Consider the following 20,206-nt stretch of genomic DNA (forward strand, 5'->3'; position numbering starts at 1 on the left):
GATTAATGTACCACTAGATGGTAATGGCAGGGAGAAGAGGGCTATAAATTGACCTATAGCTTCCTTTTTCTCGGCAAATCTCTCTCTCTCTCTTTCTCTAAGTGTGTGTATATTAGGCAGTTTGTGTTCAGGTCTTATACATCCAAGTGTTTTCGAATTTATAGTATTCAAATTTCAGGAGCACAATAGAGAAAATGAAAACCCCTTTATCAGTTTTAGTCATTTTTGTCTTGATTATGCTGCTAATTTTTTGGGCAGCAAGAACTGTAAATTGGGTATGGTTGAACCCGAAAAGGATAGAAAGATGCCTTAGAAAGCAAGGTTTCAATGGAAATCCCTACAGGCTATTATACGGAGACACCAAGGAGATTGGTAGCATGATTAAAGCAGCCAACTCTAAACCTATCAAATTATCTGATGATATTCTTCCTCGCGTCTTGCCGTTTCAACTTCATCTCATCAAAACATATGGTAAGATATCTCAAGAATTTGGACTTGGTTAATGAATAAAGAGTGCAATTCTTACTTGTGTCGGTACTTAATTTTCATTGCAGTTCTCTACAGTAGATAGAGTTATCGTTTATTACTTAAAAAATTCATACATTCCGACCATATTTTTTCCCCCTTTTTCTGTTCACTCCATATTGTGTAAATCCATTTCAGACTACCATAGTTTCGTGTCTAGGCGCCCTCAACAATTGGTTCTTCCTTTTCCTTTTTTTTTTTTTTTGCACATTACCTGCAAATCTTCGCGTAAAACTATCTCACATAACTTTTGGCAACAGAAATTACAAATTTACATGTATATATTAAATCAATCTATGTAGAGAATCTTTACTTCACATTGTAAGCCGGCCATGCAGCCGCAATTTTAAGGGTTTATTAGAATTTTATTTTCCAGGTCGTTGGGTGACTAAAACTGCAGTGTTTATATTCATCAAAGGCTGTCCTCAGGGGCTGGGGCAATGGTTAAATGGGCCTTCAAGTATGAGTTATTTGAAAACAAATGGACAATATGTTTTGAAAAAGTTTAAATGCAGGGACATAATATATGTGAAAATTTTTACTAAAAAAATATGTGTGAAAATGTGAAATTTAAATGGAAAAATGTGCTATAAATGATTGAACTGGCTACAGAAATTCATTTAGTGGAAGTATTATTTGAACATGTATGATTGATAAACATGTATGTGCCAGTGGGAGTATTATTTGAACTACTGACATACCTCCTTTTTTACCTTCCAAGTAGCAATAGTGATGCTTCTATAAACAATAGTTTGGTGGTTGTCATGACCTGATTGCAAGACATCAAGATCCTTCTTGCCCTGGATTCATTTTTGTTTGTTTGTTTTTTTTTTTTTTGAATGCGTTTAAAGGTGCTATTCTAATGAATGACTAATTGATCTCAACAGAAGCCAGTTGTAGTCATACTTGCAAGTAGCTTTAAACTAAAGACAAAAATCCTTACTTGTTTCGGTGATTTTCTTCAGTGCACCTTCTTTTTATAGCTCTCAAAGTTTCTCTGTTTGCAAGAAATACAACGTTCATGCATAAAATATCAAAATGGTGAAGATTTCTTTTCAATTATTGTCACAATAGTAAAGAGACACTGACATGAGCAGGAACATGCAGGTGAAAAATCATTCTTTTGGGTTGGTCCCGTGGCAAAGGTGCTTATAATGGACCCTGAACTAATAAGAGAAATATTGGCTAGAAATGCCATCTTCAAGAAGCCAATTCCCAACCCACTGGCCAAGTTTCTAGTAGCTGGTTTGGCAGGCTATGAAGATGAGAAGTGGGCTAAGCACAGAAGGATTGTCACCCCAGCTTTCTATGTGGAGAAGCTTAAGGTTAATATTTTCCTTTTCATTTGGTCGTAAATTGATTCCATGGCATCACTAATAGGGCAGAAAAAAAATACAAGAATGGTCATCTGCATTTTTTATTGTTATATTCTACTTGAATAAGAAAACAAATGAGCAATCTTTTCTCAAGTATCTGGCCTTTGCGGTTATTTACTCCATAAGCTCAACATATTGCTATGCTTAGATTTAGGTTCCATTTAATAAAACTGAATCTGAATTCTGAAGTCTGAATTCTGAAATCTGAATACTGAAACAATTAATTTGCTCAATTTTAAGCACCGAAGAGAAATTTATAAATGTCTGAATTTTAATGCTAAGCTTATTTATGCAGTTTGATAAACATTTAAACATTTATAACTGAATGTTTAATAAGTTAAATTTGATAATTTTTCCCTTATATCTTTATATCCAAAAAAGAAATAGAACCTATGATTTAATTAGATTAAAATTGTTAGGCATGAAAATGACAATATTTATTTTTAAATCAAAATAATATAAAAGCTGAAATATATTATATGAGGAGTATGGAGAAAATGTGAAAGTCATTAAAAAGGGAGAAAAGAGAAATAGAAAACCCTGAGATAGAGAATATCAGATTGTTTAATTAGACAAAAATTTTGAACATAATTAACAAACAAGGGTAGATTTGGTAGATAAGATAAAGTAGTCGAAGTAATTCTATTAATTCTTATTAGAATTAAGCATTCAATTAGGATTCTTGTGTTGAAAAAAATACACACAACTTCAGCACTACTTAACAAATTCAACAGATAGATTTTCATTTATAAAATACTCAAAATATCTGAATGTCTGAAAAAGTTTAGTTTCAGCACTTTTTAATGTTATCAAACAGACCTTTAGTGTTGATGCTTAAAGAAGATAACAACGCATCTCCAGCAAAGCTAAAGTATACTATATCAGTTGAGCAACATATAGGTTACTACAACCAAAAAAGACCAAATTTAGACAAAAGACAACATAAAAGGTTTGTATGGATTGAAGGTTTGTTGGAAAAAAATTTTAGGATTATTTATTATAGTACTATTTTAATGTGATGTATGTGAGATAAGAAAAAAAGTTGTTGACAAACGCGTTTTGTGGATAATAAGAAAATTTTTTTCAATATTTGACAAAAACAAGGGACAGAAAGAAATTTTCTCTTATAGGAGTTTAGAATTATTAAGACCTTAATTACTTAGTAGATTCTATATATGATACTTAACTAAGAAGAAATTTCTGAATTTGTATATTATAATCCAAATAAAATGTTCCAATAAATCAAATTTTGTTAGAGAAAAATAAATATTAATAACCTAAGTAGATTTTACAATGTTATGCAAGGCATGTTTTTTTCTTTGCTCTACCCGTTCTGAAGTTGCTTACAAGTAAATGCATTGGAAAAGCTATTAAAAAACCCTATGATAATGCACTTCTTTGATAGTTTTGAGAAGGACAAACCTATTTGGAAAAGTGAAACATGAAAAGATACCATCCAAAACCAATAGGATTTTTTCTGCTTAAATTAATTAGTTAAAAACAGAACTTGAAAACTAATTAGAGTACCTTAGAAATACTTCTAGGCTTAGAAAACGTATACAACTAGCTTAGGGGGAAAATAGCCTATTCAGCCCTTCCAATTAAGTAACAGAATCATGGTACAAATTAAGTCATTGGTCCTAATAAGAGAAAAGGTTGAACAAAGGTTTTTTTTTTTTTATGAGAGTTTGATATATAAATGTGAATACCACATACATACAAGAGAAGCAAAGCCACTTGTCTAGTAATTTTTTTTACCTACGTAATTAGTAGTAGACCTTTCAAAAGGATCAAATTTCAATTATCTACAAAGCAAAGTTTTCTAAACGTGATTACATCTTTCACTTTATCAAGAAATTGATAACGATTTTCTTCGTGTCAATTTTGTGCAGAACATGCTGCCTAAAATGTACTTTTGCTGCAATGAAATGATAAGGAAGTGGGAAACTCTATTAGCAGAAAAGAGTTGTTTGGAGTTGGATGCGCAGCCTCATTTTGATGATTTAACCAGCGATGTGATTTCAAGAACTACATTCGGAAACTGCCACGCACAAGGAAGAAAGATATTCAAGCTTCAGAAAGAACAAGCAGAATTAACTGGCCAAGTTTTGAAATCAGTTTACATTCCAGGATGGAGGTGACATTGATTATCATGCATTTATCTGTTAATTAAAAACAGCAAATTTATTCTTTTAGGAAAAACTTATTACTGTTTTTCTCAAGGCCCCTAAAGGATAAAAGTGTTAATTTGCTATTTGCAGTTTTCTACCAACAAAGAGAAACAAGAGAATGAAAAAGATCAACAATGAACTCCAAGCTCTTTTTCTAGATATTATAATGGAAAGAGAAAGGGTCATGAAGCTAGGAAAAGATGATGATGACAACCTGTTGTCTATGTTATTGAAATCCAGTGCAAGAGAAATTCAAGAGCAAGGAAAAAAGCATGGTTTGAGTACTGGCGAGGTGATGGAGGAATGCAAAACATTTTACTTTGCTGGCCAAGAAAGTACCTCAAATCTGCTGGCATGGACCACGGTTTTGTTAAGCATGCACCCACATTGGCAAGTTCATGCTAGAGAAGAGATTTTGCGAGTTTTCGGGAATAATAAACCAGATTATGATGGCTTAAACCGCCTCAAAATTGTAAGTATCTTGTACCTTCAACTTTCCTCAAACGGTAACTAGATTTTCTCAGTTCTCTGATGTAGAATTATAGTGACAAATTTCATGAATAGAATTCCATTATCAAATTACACAGTCTTTTACACATAACCACATCCTTTTCTCCTTGATCTTGTAAAATTATGTAGGGCTCAAAAAATCTTGTCCCCCACTTGCCCGGGTTTCCTCTCCTTTGTTACCAAAAGTAAGCACTAATTACTTGCTCCTCCCTTGACCCCAAAAAGGAAAAAAAATGTTTTCAACACTATATGATTTTATATTTACTTAACTAGTGCAAATTAATGTGCTTACACTTTTTCTTAAATTTTTTTTTCTAGAAGAAGAGGGGTGGGTTTTAAAAAGAGGGGAGGAAACAAGAAGATCACAACCCTCACCTCTAATTTTTGGAGTTTCAAATTTAATCACTAAACGAAAATCTTTTGTATATGTTATAACTCTATCCCTATATCAGTCCAAGCCTCTTAACATCCTAGCAATTTTTATGTGAAATTATTTTTTGACAATATTCTTTTTCATGGATTAAGGTTCCATTTGATAAAACTGAATCTGAATTCTAAAGTCTGAATTCTAAAATTTGAATACTGAAATAATTAATTTGCTGAATTTTAAGCACTGAAAAGAAATATATAAATGTCTGAATTTTAATGCCAAACCTATTTATACTGTTTGATAAACATTTATAATTGATTGGTTAATAAGTTAAATTTGACAATTTTGCCCTTATATCTTTACATCCAAAAAAGAAATAAAACCTATGATTTAATTAGCTTAAAATTATTAGGCACGAAAATGAAAATATTTATTTTTAAATCAAATTAATATAAAAGATAAAATATATTATATGAGAAGTATGGAGAAGATGTGAAAGTCGTTAAAAAATGAGAAAAGAGAAATAGAAAACCCTTAGATAGAGAATATCAGATTATTTAATTATACTAGAATTTTGAACATAATTAACAAACAGTGGTAGATTTGGTAGATAAGATAAGATAGTTGAAGTAATTCTATTAATTCTTATTAGAATTAAGTATTCAATTAGGATTCTTATGCTGAAAAAATACACACAACTTCAACACTGTTTAACAAGTTCAGCAGATGGATTTTCATTTATCAAATACCCAAAACATCTGAATGTCTAAAAAAGTTCAGTTTCAGCACTTTTTAATGTTATCAAACAGACCCTAAGCTTTATATTTAAATGTGAAATTCTTTCCATGCTGATATCTTCCTTAAGTTTCTATTAAACGCAGGTAACGATGATTTTGTACGAAGTTCTAAGGTTGTATCCACCATCTATAATATTCTCAAGGACCATCTACGAAGAAACAAAACTAGGAGAAATGAGTTTTCCTCCAGGTGTATTCCTTATGTTACCTATAATCCTACTGCATCATGATCCTCAGCTCTGGGGTGAAGACTGCAAAGAATTCAAACCTGAAAGATTTTCCCAAGGCATCGCTAAAGCCACGAAAAATCAACTTTCATTCTTTCCTTTCAGCTGGGGTCCTCGAACTTGCATCGGTAACAATTTTGCTTTGATGGAAGCTAAACTTGCTTTGACAATGATACTTGAACATTTCGAATTTGAGCTTTCTCCATCTTATATTCATGCTCCTTGTTTCGTTGTAACCCATAAACCTCAACATGGCGCAAATATAATTTTGCGCAAAATATAGAAACAGTAGCCCCTAGTGGTTCTGTTCTGTAGAAGTTCCTTTCTTTTTTTGGCTTTTTTGGGCCTTTTGTTTAAGAGAGTTGTAAAGTGACAAAATGAGTGGGAAAAAAAGAACTGTGAAAAATGGAAGAGTTCATCTGTAAATTTGATGTGTGAATAATATTGCAGCTTTTGTCATGAAGTGGCTAAGGGGAATGTAGCTGGTCTGGCTGCAATGGGATCGCTAATAGGGCAATTTTTGCTGTGTTGCTCCACGGTTTGACTGAGATGGCATTCTAAAGTACGAAAATTCATTTACGATTGGGCATTACTAATCATTTCATAAGCTCAAGCTAGGTTCGAAAGCACATAAAAATTACAAGCAAATTTTTCACAAACCATGTATCAATGCAAATAAGAACTGTGATGGTCCCAAGACTTTGCGCAATTCAAACTGATAGGAACATTATTAATCAGCTGATCATAAGATGCCTAATTCGGTACTGAAATCTCTGCATTTTTCCGTTTTCTTTGCTTAAAGTCTCCCTTGTTTCAAATAAGTAGACAAATGAACAAGTGACATAATTTTTCCACTCCTATTCTAACTTCATATTTTCTCTTCTGCGCCATCTTAGTACGAAAACTCAAGTGTTAACTCTCATGAACATTTTTATCTTTTGCACATAACAAAGAATAAAAGAGTAAGTGTATGAAATTGAAAAGTTGAGCATCATTACCGAAAACATTATCTGCTTTTTTAGTAACCTACTAAGTACACAGAACAATTCTTATGCGCATTTATAGCTCTAGTAAACATAAGCTTTATATGGCGATAAAGTGTTTTGTAGGTTTCTTTTTATACATATCTTCTATAGTTGTTTTATCCAGGTAATATTTCTCTTTTTCCTATGTACAATGGCAAAAGCTTTTATTTCCCATAATAATGCTTCTATAGTTATGTTTAGGGATAATTTCAGAAACCTCCCTCAAGATTTCAAACAATTACACATAAATACTTTCTAATATAAAAAATTACACTACCCACCCTTTGATTGACATATTTGGTAACAAATCAAGTCCATGTTATAAAAAGTAAATTTACAAATGATGAATCAGTCTCGGCAAACAATTATATTCCAAGTTTATCCTCATTGACCCTACAAGAAAATGAGTTAAAATTTTTGGGCAAGAAAAATGGCAATAAAAAAAAGAAGAAAAATTGGATAAAATTGTAAGAATGTACCACCAAAACTTGAGCCTTGGTAATTATATAGTGATAGAACCACAAGGTCAAGATATGATGGATTTAAATTCATCTACAATATTTAATAGGAGTTTATCTACCATGCTTCAAAACAAAAAAAATTATAGAACCACTTGTACAATTGCATATGCAAGTGGTACAAAGCACTATAAACAAAATAAACTAAAACAAGTCGTAAATATGATAAATAACAAGGCCAAACACTCAAGTTGATTGAATACCCATAATGAGCAATCCAAGGCAAAAAAGAAACATCTTAATAGGCTTTGCAGATGATTAGGATTGTAAATGTTGCAACTGTAGCACCTTACTTTCAGTTACAGATTTAAGTTTGCCAAGCAATCCATTGAACACAAAACACCATCTCAGACTAGTTGTCCGGATGGTGAGGATTGCTAAGCTTAGGTGACTAGGTGACTATATGGTATCAGTTCCATCATGAGATTTGATGTACAAAAGATTCATACCACTACCATTGACTGCAGGCTTTGTAAAATACTATATAAATTACTAATTAGATATGTAGTGATCAGCCATTAAAACCACAAGCTGAAGGAGCTACTAACATTGGTAGAGTTAGTAGTTGCATTAGTTTCTATGGTAACAGTTCTGGATATTTAAGAAGCTCCATTGTTGCTTTCCACAGGGGCATTTTCTCTAGAAGGTATACGTGAATGAATGAGGATACCACCAGTCCTTTTCTCAATAGTGTTTCTTGTTCTTGTGGCTCTAGCCTTTGCAAGCCTTCCATTTTAACAAAAATGAATCATAAAGTGCTCTTTGTATGACTTGCCTCTTTTGAGACAATTATGACCCACATGATTGATTCTAAAATGATTGATATCATAATTAATTGATTGACATTTTGTCAATAATTAATTAGCATCTCCCATTATATAATGATTAGTGATTGACATCCTGATTAATTGATTGACATTTTGTCAATAATTAATTAGTATATTCTATTTGCCAATGATTGATTGATATCTACTATTAATTGATGTCTTATTCAATCAGTTAATCAATCAATTAGTCAGAAAATATTATTTCAGTTATGAATTTTGGCAAGATTTCCTTGATGGAAGGAAATCCTAGGGATTTTTATGTTTGCTAGTAAGGGTCTTTAACCTAGCCTATAAATAGCCCGTAGTATTCCATCAATTGTACACTTTTGGGGTTAGACATAGGCTAGAAGATCCTTACTCTAAATTCTCCTTCTACTTTTTCTTCTTCTATATATTTTGTTTTGTTAGAATAGATAAGAAAAAGTCAAAGATACAAGAAGAGATCAACTTATGCTTGATAACAATGGTTAGAGGTAAGTATATTTAAATTTTCGCTACGTAATACATTAACATGTACTATATTTAAATTTTCACTGCATAGTACATTCATATGTACATAGTTAGTTTAACATGTGGTATCAGAGCCAACCTCTAATCATATTGTTTAGCTTATAATTTCATGATTTATTGGCAATCTGATAAAAGTTTTAAAGATTCGTATCAAGTTTGAACGAATCGAATTTAATTTGTCATGGGATCTATGGTCTATTTTCTCAATAATTGAGATTTAATGACTAATCCTATATATATGTATCATTCATATGATATCTTATTTGGTTATGCAATTCATCCAGATTTTCTCCAATAATCTGGTATGATTGCAAGTAATTTGAATGTTTTTTAGACTTACATATTTGTGATTGTAAGGGTTATATGTATTGATTGTTATTATCAATATAATATAACAATTTAAGAAACATATAAAGAGTTGTTATATTCAACAATCAAAAGATTAATATCATATTAATCTATGCAAGATAATTGATTGACTTTATATGAATGGATCTAGAGGTTTATTGAATCTCTACTACCTTATTATGAGTTAAATGTCCAAAGGCATGATTTCAATATGAATTTGCCTTCATGTTCCTATTATTATTTGGAATTATGTAGTATTTTGTACACTACACTCATGTTCATTTATCTCATATTATAATGTCAACACTAGTATGGTTGATTATATTTAAATTTCAGAGAATTTCCTTTATAAAATGTGTCTTGCATCTTAATTATTTGATGCATGAAGTATTTTAATTACATAAAGGTTGGTGGATAAAAAAATGAATATACAAAAAAAGAAAATTATGAAATTCTTTTGTCAAAATACAGATTTTGACTATTTTGATATCCTTATAAAGTCTTGCACACTTTTTGTTTGAGAGTAGCCATAGCATCTTAAACATTGGTGTACTACAATTTTGATCATTTATAGTTTAGTGATTAAAATTAAGGATTTCTAGTCAACAAATTGACTACTTATTTTTTATGAATTTTCATTAGAAGTTTTCTTACATTGTATATTTAGGAGTAGTCGCAGCATCTCAAATATACGGTGTAAATAACTTTAATCACATAAGATTAGGTGATTATAAAAGAAAAGGAAACTTCAATGAAATTCAGTCAACATAAAGTTTTTTGACTTTTGACAAAAAACAAGATATCATGCTAATAATTTCACTTTTATATTATATATTTGGGAGTAGCCACAGCATCCCAAATATTTGATGAGAAAAGTTTTTCATCACATACAGTTTGATGATTGAAGTTATGAATTTTTATTCAACATATTGACTAGTTGATAATTTTTCTTATAGCGCCGTATACTTAGGAGTAGCCACATCCCAAATATGGCATCTATATCAAATTGCAATTAATTCATTAAGATAGTTATCCAGCCCCACAAGGAGGTAGTTATTTTGATGAGATTAATTGACAGAAGATGGTAAATTAGACAGTCAATTAAGGGATATTTCTATGCCCACAAGTATGAATTATTTCTTTAATTCATTGTTCTAGATTACTAGTCTTATGATTAAGTAAAGTAAATTCTATGCATGTTTGTAGCCTTTGTCCACAAAAAGGTTTGAATTTACTATTTGAATTGACATAAGGTTGATTCAAAATCAAGGTACAAATTTCATAACTTTTTTTATGACATAGTTCTTGATTGTTAATTTAATGTTTCATTCCAATGATTTTATGGTTCTTATTAGCTTGATTTTTAAATTCATTCTCTTTTGTTTTTGGTGCTAGTTTTAAATTAGCACTTTTACGAGAATGAACAAACCATTCTCATAATGTGGATATATTTGCTAATATAGAGGTTGAGTATGAGAATTGGGAGCAATTTAACAGTTTGCTCATTCTGTCCCATATTCATATAAATTAGGGTTCAAACCCTAAGTATTTATAGTTAAATCTTGCATGAAAGCCATAAAGAAATTGTTGCAAGTTTTAACTAGCACCATTAGAAGGTTTTCTTTTGTGACACTTAAATATTGAAGTATATTTTAGCTTATTTCTTAGATTTGAAAATTTTGCTATATCATCAATTAAAGTCCCATCAAATTGAGATTGAGTTATTTCTATAGCGTTTCATTATTGATTCTTTCATGCAGAATTTCTTAACCATTCAGACCTTTATAATACACATAAAAATATATGGTTAATTACTTGCTTTAACCATGTGTATTAAGAAAGGATAAAGCGGTTAAGAAATAAAAGAAACTTAACCTTCATGAAAGAAGAAATGGAAAGAAAGGTAATTTTGTTCTCATTAAATCAAACAGCGATAAAGATCAACGTTGTTTGTAAGAGAATGATATTTGATACTCTACTTTGAGAGAAAGTAACTCAAAAGAAAATCTCAATTGTTGAATGCTATAAATTGTGATATATTTGGTGAATTCACTAAAACTGTCAATTTACGCTGCCAATATAACAAATTTCTGATTATATAAAAAGTGAACAAAAGTTTCTTTATAGAAACAAAAAAAAATGTTCACATAAAGATAAGTGATGTATTATTGCTCATTTTAAGAAAATTTGTTATTTTTTTCTAAAACATTATTTTCTTGTTACTTTAGAATTTCTATTTTCAAATTAATTACTATTAGGTATGATTATGAACTTCATTATTCAGTAGTAGATTTTGAAAATAGTGAAATTATTAATTCTGAAGTTTTTAGTATCATTCTTTGAATTGACCAATATACTGCACTTGACCACAATAATTATATTGACATCCAGTATGTTTATCATTGGGAAAACTCCTTAAATTTTGACATAAGAGATTGAAATATATCTCTATAAGGAAATAAAGAGTTGATAAATTATAAATCTTTAAAGATTTTAGATTTATTGACTATAATATTTCAGGTAGACTGCATAAGTAAAACAGACTATTCAACCATTATGGATGCCATAAGATTTTTATTATAACACTAAATTATTTGTTATCCTTTTTGATTGGTGAGAGATACTTATCTCATTATTAGGTAACCATTCATCAAATGTAAAATTCCTTTCTTATTTGATAAAGGATCAATATTTGATACCTTTGTAAGTGTTCAAATGGGAAAAAAAAATTTGAAATTTGAGGGATAGAAAATAAAATGAAGGCGCAAAATTAGAGGACAATCCTATATGTGCTCATTTTATAAATTCCTTAATTAAGAAGTATTGCTAATGAGTAAAAGCAATGCTTGATTAGTTACATCCAAATGATGCATCTTAAGAAAATAATGAGATAGTTGTGGATTGACAAGGTGTCAACCTGTGCAATAATAAAAACCTACTCAACTAAAGTTAATTTCTGTAGATAGTGGTAAGCAGGGTCGAATCCACAGAGATTGGGTGTAATTGCTTCTTTTCGAATCCACAGTAACCAGGGGGTATTTTTGTGTAGAAATTGACAATCAAATAAATGCAAATAAAATCTAAGAAACTATTAAAAATTAAATAACAAGTTACTAAAATCAAATGAATGATAACTAAAGCTCTAGCCAAGAAATAACTTCAGCAATGGTGCACCTAATTGATCATTGAAGCAAAGACAATTTCAATTATTTATCAATAAATAGGTTATAACTACCAAACAAGCGATGACAGTCAACCCCTCCTTACTGTGTCGGTGATCAAGGTACGCCCATTAATCACTGCTCTAATTGAGAAATAATTTTAGGTACGCCCGTAGAATTTAATTTTTCAATTGCCTTACGTATTAGAGGAGCCCTATTTTAATCAAATAACGCACTACCATGATTATTTTAGATTAGCCCACGTATTCCTCTGACACAAATCTAATCATGCCAGTTATCACTATTTTAGAGCAATTAAATAATTATGGATTTAATGCCCTAATTGACAATAGATTACCCAATTAACTAATTATCCGGATCCGTTGTTTCTCATAATTTTAGGCAAATCAAGGCCTCCGTTGTTTCTTGACTAGAAAAGGAGATTTAGTTCATCCCAGATAAGAAAAACTCAAACAAAATTGCAGCAACAATTGTGGCCATTGTCTCCAAGAATTGGGAAAATTCAATTCGTCAAAGGAATAAAGAAAAGCAAAGTTGCAGCAACTGATTCTATGGTTTCTACTTGTCCAAGCATACGAGAGAAAACTACGCAAGGATGGAAAATGGAAAAGTCAAAGTTGTTTAATCTCCCCTGACCTACGTAGGACAAACAACAAAAAAAAGATTCTCCCAAGAAAAAGTCAAAAGCAAGACAAAACTAAAAGAGGAGAAATCAAAAGCTAAGCTCCAGCCGTGCCTCCTCTCTGCACAATTTTCTATTCTATCTAGTTACTGGCCACCGTGTGGCGGCTCTCCTTCCGGAGAGGAAAAAGCCTCCCAAGGGAAAGAACGCCTAGCCCTGTGTTCCTTCTTCTCCTTTTATGCTGTCTTTCGCAAATTACCAGAGAGTGTCGCATCTTGATATTTAAAAAATACCCCTGGACGCCTGCTACTTGAACTCTTTCCTGATAACTGTCAAATTGGCATTTATTATGATATTTTCGTTCTACTCCCTGAAATATATGCCAAATACTAAAAGTGAGTAGAATCCAACAATTAATCCACATCGGGTCAGATAATAGGACAAATTAATAATAAAATAAATGATAAAATTGCAACCTATCATGGATATAGCATTTTGATAAATCTTTATATCTTGTGAGTAATGCCTTGAAATTGAAGTATATACTTATACAATTTCCTCCAATGTTGTTTAAACACCACTTTGATTATGGTATCGATGAAATCAAGTTTAAAATATTATGTTCAGTTTTGTGAGGGTAATTAACCTACACATAAAGAAGCTGTACAAAGGAAACAAGCTATCTTATTTCAAGAAATTTAGATTCGTTTTACACTTCAAGAATCATTAGAATTCGAGATTTAAATTCTTAAGAACATGAAGTAAGTGGAAGTATTTTGACTCTCGAATGGAGTTTTGAAATGGTAAGGATTCATATTAACTCCTTTGCATATGAAAAATTGATAGCTTTTCTCAAAATAATTATTTGATTATTTTAGATAAGCAATCAATTGAAAAACTCCTTCTCAAACAAATACATAAAGATAAATCCACTTTTAACCTACCAGTTGAATTATCTTTGATGCAGTGAGAGGCAAAATGTTCTCTATAGAGAATTGAAGTTCTTTGGTTACTATGTTGTATACTTACAGAGTTTAAGGATGAATTTGGTAATGTTTTCATAAGGTAAAAATGGAGAAATCTCCATATTCAGGAATAATGTCACAAATTATCACAAAATCTCTATCAAATTTTGAGAGATTTTATTTAGGGTAATTATGATACTATTAACTCACTATTAGAGTTACATTAGATAAATATGAAAATAAATGTCCTTAACATGACTCTTGATAATTAGGCGTACACATGTGTCACCATAATATATTTGTAGAGAATGCAATTTTAATTGTTTCTTCCCAATAGTATATTAATTTATTCTTCATTTGATCTTAGAAGAATTTTTCTAATAAATTAATATACATTAAGGTTAGTGGGAATAATACTATGAGAGTTTTTTTCAATCCTAATATTTGTGAAACCCTTCTATCATTGATATTCACAAAAGAGAATGTAAAAGATAGTTAATCTATCTTAAGACCTTCATGCAAGAGTTCTTTGATTACTTTTAAGTAATAATAGTGAACAATTGCATCATGCTCACATCAAGCATTGGAATGAATATAAATTCACCAAGGATGCTATAAAGTTATACCACATGCATCTATTATTTGGCATAAAGTTTATCGATATTATATTGTAGCCATTATAAATATTTCATTTGACTATACCCTTTCATTATGTATACATGAAAGAGTGAGTGTCAAAATAGACAAGTCGACATAAGGTATTCAATAGTTATTTGAAAAGTAAAAGGTTGCTATTGAGTATACAATAAAGAGTTATTATTGTTGATCAAACAACTAAAGATTGCCGGCTGAGTTATTAATGATCAAATAACTCACATGGAACTCAATAGTTTATTTTGTATTTTGCTATTATTCTCAAACTATTGTTATTATCTAGACACTCGAGATATTTATATATACATGATTTTGTGCACACTGATGTTCATGTATAAAGTAAGGATCATATGATCCATAAAGTTAGATCTTAAATAACTTATATGAACTTATTCATAAAGTTCTTTTAAAGCACTTGATTAGGAAGTATAATACATTGTAATACATGGAAGAAAGTATTTGCCATGAGAGTATAACTATCATGATTTGGGTATTATTATTTTCTAATTAAACAACTATTACATAACTGTTGAATTTGGTGAGTGATAAATAAGATTTATGGCCAATTTTAACTAGTTAGTCACTCATAAGTTATCTGACTATTTCATGTGGGTCAAGTCGGAAAATATAAGACTTGCCTCTTTTGAGGCAGTTATGACCCACATGATTGATTCTAAAATGATTGATATCATAATTACTTGATTGGTTTTTTGTCAATAATTAATTAGCATCTCCCATTATATAATGATTGGTGATTGACATTCTGATTAATTGATTGACATTTTGCCAATAATTAATTAGTATCTTCCATTTATCAATGATTGATTGATATCTACTATTAATTGATGTCTTATTCAATCAGTAAATCAATCAAATCAATCAATTAGTCAGAAAATATTATTTTAGTTATGAATTTTGGCAAGATTTTCTTGATGGAAGAAAAGCCTAGAGATTTTTGTATTTACCAGTAAGGGTCTCTAGCCTAACCTATAAATAACCTATAGTATTCCATCAATTGTACACTTTTGGGGTTAGGCATAGGTTAGAAGATCGTTACTCTAAATTCTCCTTCTACTTTTTCTTCTTCTACATATTTTGTTTTGTTAGAATAGATAAAAAGGAATCAAAGATACAGGAAAAGATCAACTTATACTTGACAACAATGGATAGAGATAAGTATATTTAAATTTTCGCTGCGTAATACATTCACATGTACTATATTTAAATTTTCGTTGCGTAGTACATTCACATGTACATAGTTAGTTTAACACTCTTATCATATCAAAGACGTGTATATGCATACAAAGATATATGTGGCTGTCAAATGAAATTGAAATGAACAAAGTTATACCTTCTTTGTTCCATTTGGGCCAGCTTGGAATTGATTTTGTACATTATCAGTAGCAGATAGAGTTCCGGTACCCAATTGAGCTCCAGCAAATACATAATTTGTGTTTCCCTTGCTTGTATCTAACATTTAGGTATCTCCATAAATTAACAGTGGTATACAACTTACAAGGACATGAATATAAGACATACCTAATTTGGACAATTAGGATTGCTACATTGACTTGAGAAAACAACAGGTACATTTCCAGAAACATGATATTGTATTCAGAAATAAAGTGTAACAGTTGATAGTGAATGCCATAATAAATTTTGAATCCAACAACTATTATAATACCTAAAGTACAGTCTCAGATAACCCTGTATTAGCCAATTCTCTACCTGGTTTTCCTCTTCTTTGACGAACCTGGTATCATGAAATTAGTTAGAATGTCACATTAACCAAAGCAAATAATGAACAAAGGTCATATAGGCAATGTGCATAACCTGACTACTAGAAGCATTGCTTCCCTTCTTTGCTTTCATTGGAGCTCTTTCACAAGTTCTCTTATTATGCCCATAAGATTGGCACAATGAGCACTTAAAAGCTTTGGACCTTCCTATTTGAGCTAAAGAAGCATTCTTATCAGCTTCTCTCCTCCTATTCTTCTTTGGTCTACCTAGTGCTCTTCTTAATAGGGGTGGTAATAGTGTAGAAGGGGTCATCTCAAGCATATTAAGCCAGTTTCTCTCATCAGAAACTGGATTTATCATTCCAAAATATGTCTTCTGGTACACCTCAATTGTAAACATTGGATCACAATATTTCTTAAGATTCTCTCTTCTATATATAATTCCTAAAGCAGCATGCTTGCATGGAATTCCTGAAATATGAAATGCTCCATATTCACAAGTTCTCTTCTGAAGATTGGCTATGTAGGACTTGCCAAATTCCTTTACTTCAAACAGTGTCTCACTAGTTATAGAAAGCTCACACTTTCTAGATTGAGTGGCAATTTCTCTACAATCTTAGGTGGCACAACACCTGTGTAGGTACAACTCTTATGAAATCTTGTGTAGTTTCTTCATGAATTTTCTCCTTAAACCTCCATACAATGTAAGAATAGGCAACCCCTTCAGATCACTAACCTATGCATTAAAAGATTCAGTGAAGTTATTCGTCACATGATCACATTTTATAGCAGGAGAAAATGAGTGTCTTGTCCAAGTTGTTAGCAGTATCTTTGTCAAGTATTTCCAAGCTTCAATATTTATCTCTTTAATTCTCTCCATTGCCTCTTTATGAATAGCTGCATCAAAGCTCTTAGCTGCCTGCCAGAAGTAATTACTAAGCAGTAACCCTGGAAAAGACAGTTTAAAATTGCTCTAAATATGCCTAAAACAGTATCTTGCATCAGCGTGTAGCATCAGTTCTTCATATGCTAAGTTCAGACCCTACATTTAACATAATTTAATTAGAACAAACATAAGATTGGTAGTTACGTTATATGACAGTAGAAATGGAATATTTGTAAGTAGAACAAAATGTACCTTTTGTCTATCACTCATAAATGTTATAGGCAATTGGTTACCAAATAGACCAAAGTATTCTTTAAAGAAATGAAAAAATCATGACCAAGTCTTTTTGTTTTCACATTCAGCCACAGCAATTGCAAAGGGAATATGCTGTTATTCCCATCCAAAGCCACAACAGTAAGCAACACTCCTCCATATGGTCATTTGAGGTGGCAACCATCAAAACCAACAAATGGCCTGCAATATATGAGAAATCGATCTTTTTGTGCTTTGAAACTAATAAAAATTCTTAGAAATCTTGGTTCCACCAAGAGACTTCACTTGGCCTATCAAAATGAATTTTGCAAATGCATTGAAGGTTACTTTTCCTTAAAATCTCAGCATACTTGGGCAATTTTGCATATAACTCATAGTGTGTACCCTGTATTCAAGGGTCTTTGCCCTCCAAATCTGCATCTTGCTAGGATACACACCATATTTTGATACAATATCAGCATAGACACTTTTTTGTATTCTTTTGAGGATGGATACCTAGAAGTGGAATCAGTTTCTTAGCAATCCAATTAGATGTAACCGCCGCATTCCTATTGTTCATAACATAAGTGTGCTGAGGTGTGTAAAACTTAATTTGAAAAGAAATTGTTTCACCAACAGGAGAAGCATGGATTCTCCATGGACAGCCTTCAATAGCACACTTAGCAGTATGCTTGTTCTTTTCATTTTTTAGTCTTACTATGGGAAAACATTTCTGGATTACATAATCCTTCAAAGCAGCCCTAAAAGCATCAACATTGGTGAATAACATATCCTTCTCAAATTCAATATCCTCTCTCAGATTATAGGTGAACATTTTTGCTCTTAAAGCTGCCCTATTTGAATCAATTTCATCCTTAGATTCGGAATTCGAAATGACATCACCTTCATGATTGTCCTCATAATTTGAGAAGGCAATATCACTTATATCAGATGATTATGTGCCTCACTGCCATTGCTTAAGCTGTCCTCTTTGTCATTGTTTGCTTCATACAACCAAGAATCATCATTACTTGAAATGAACACTTCATCATCCTTTTCAATATTTTGTAAATTAGGTTCAACATTTCTAGCAGTATTCTCAATTCCTAGATTCTGTTGCCCACTACCAAAGTTGTTATTATTGTTCACCTCAGGCATATTAAATGGAATTATATCCATGAGGTCCACAAACAAATTGATTATTTTCATGCACCTTAAACATTTCCATGACCGCCTTATTAGTGTTGACGTCCATTGTTGCAGTACTTCTTGGAATTCTACATCTCATATGTAGCAAATAATTAATATTTCCAGATAATTCATGAAGTGTTTTCTCACAAACATCATTCAACAGTTCTATATAAGAATACCTATCGGGATCTACATTGGAAATCCTGATTCTTTTTCTATTGTAGTGAACTACAATGTCATGTGCAACCATAGGTGACATCCTATTTTACCCAAATTAATCATTAGTATCATAGTTGTTACTTACTAACATCAAAATCTAAATAATGAAGTAAAATCTTCTTTGTCATATAATAACACCTAAGAGCAGCTTTCAAAATACAAAAAACTCCATAATCCATTATAGATTTTTTCTTTTCATTTACTCACATCAGATAGCTTTATTATTCCAGAACAACCTCAACTTGTCTTTCATTCTTCTATTACCATCCTTTATTACTTAACAAACTCTACATAACTAGTACAAGCCATTTATCTACTAAATGAGATGAACAAATACTTTTAACTAAAACTCTATTAAGTCACCAAACTTCTATATTTTAGACAAAAACAAGAAACATTGTCAAGTAAAACTCATTACAATACAATTCTCCCTCTATAAATCATTAAGCTATATTAACATCCGTTGCTTAAAAATTCATCAAATACACCACATGCATGCATTATTAGTCACAGATTTAGCATCAAAAACATCAATGTAGACATGATCTAACCTTAAAACCACCATCCCTTTCTATTGCCTAACTTTTGAAGCAATCTTACAGCCATATCTTCATCTTGTAATATTAATAACAGATTATATGCCACTATAACAAGCATATAGATCATTAACATCCATTATTAGTGTCTATTACTTGAAAATAGGTACAATAAATCCAACAAAATTGTGATCTTTTGCCTCAACAGCTTTCTATCAAACTCATATGTTACAGATATGCCACTATTCTGACTTATCCATCATGAAATGAAGGATTTTTACCAGCTTTGCTACTATATCCTCTCCCTTCTCTATAGCTATTTCTTTTGCACTTTAGAAGCAATAAGGCAGTTCGGATGGCACCAGAAGCATTATATATCGGAAGTGAAATGGCGCCAAATTGCATATCAAGAATATTACTTGGAAGACTTATATTTTTTCCACATATCTAATATTTTAGAGACTGATATTATGAGGGTATTTCTGTCACTTTATTGCTGTTGAAGTTGACATTTGGTCACATCAGAATGAAAGGGGAGGGCAGTGTAATTTTTAATATTGGAGGATACTTATGTGTAATTATCAAAAATCTCAGAGGAGGTTTCTGAAATCATCCCTTATGTTTATCCAGGTAAGCTTTCTACTTTTATACATCTTTATCTTATTCTGATAGGGAAGGGCCATAAAAACATTAATTTGGAACAATTGAAAGAGAGTGAGAATGAATTCAGATTGAGTGAAGACGCAATAACGGAAT

The 20,206-nt window shown here is 31.2% G+C and overlaps 1 protein-coding gene across 1 annotated transcript; it reads left to right on the top strand.

The window, feature by feature from the left end:
* The first annotated feature begins 72 nt into the window (after positions 1–72).
* On the top strand, positions 73–6,435 carry LOC113743635 (cytochrome P450 CYP72A219). Its single transcript, XM_072051194.1, has 5 exons — positions 73–471; positions 1,633–1,850; positions 3,794–4,038; positions 4,163–4,544; positions 5,834–6,435. Exons 1-5 carry the CDS (start codon positions 195–197, stop codon positions 6,257–6,259), a joined length of 1,548 nt encoding a protein of 515 aa, XP_071907295.1. The 5' UTR covers positions 73–194; the 3' UTR covers positions 6,260–6,435.
* The last annotated feature ends 13,771 nt before the right edge of the window (positions 6,436–20,206 follow it).

This window comes from Coffea arabica, chromosome 5c (genome assembly GCF_036785885.1).
Source record: "Coffea arabica cultivar ET-39 chromosome 5c, Coffea Arabica ET-39 HiFi, whole genome shotgun sequence".
In the NCBI taxonomy this organism is placed as follows: Eukaryota; Viridiplantae; Streptophyta; class Magnoliopsida; order Gentianales; family Rubiaceae; genus Coffea; species Coffea arabica.

Excerpts from the sequence above, each read along its gene's own strand:
- LOC113743635 (XM_072051194.1), top strand. The coding sequence starts at position 195 with ATGAAAACCCCTTTATCAGTTTTAGTCATTTTTGTCTTGATTATGCTG. Across the intron at positions 4,039-4,162 it reads GTTTACATTCCAGGATGGAG|TTTTCTACCAACAAAGAGAA; the intron begins GTGACATTGATT and ends TGCTATTTGCAG. Across the intron at positions 4,545-5,833 it reads GCTTAAACCGCCTCAAAATT|GTAACGATGATTTTGTACGA; the intron begins GTAAGTATCTTG and ends TATTAAACGCAG.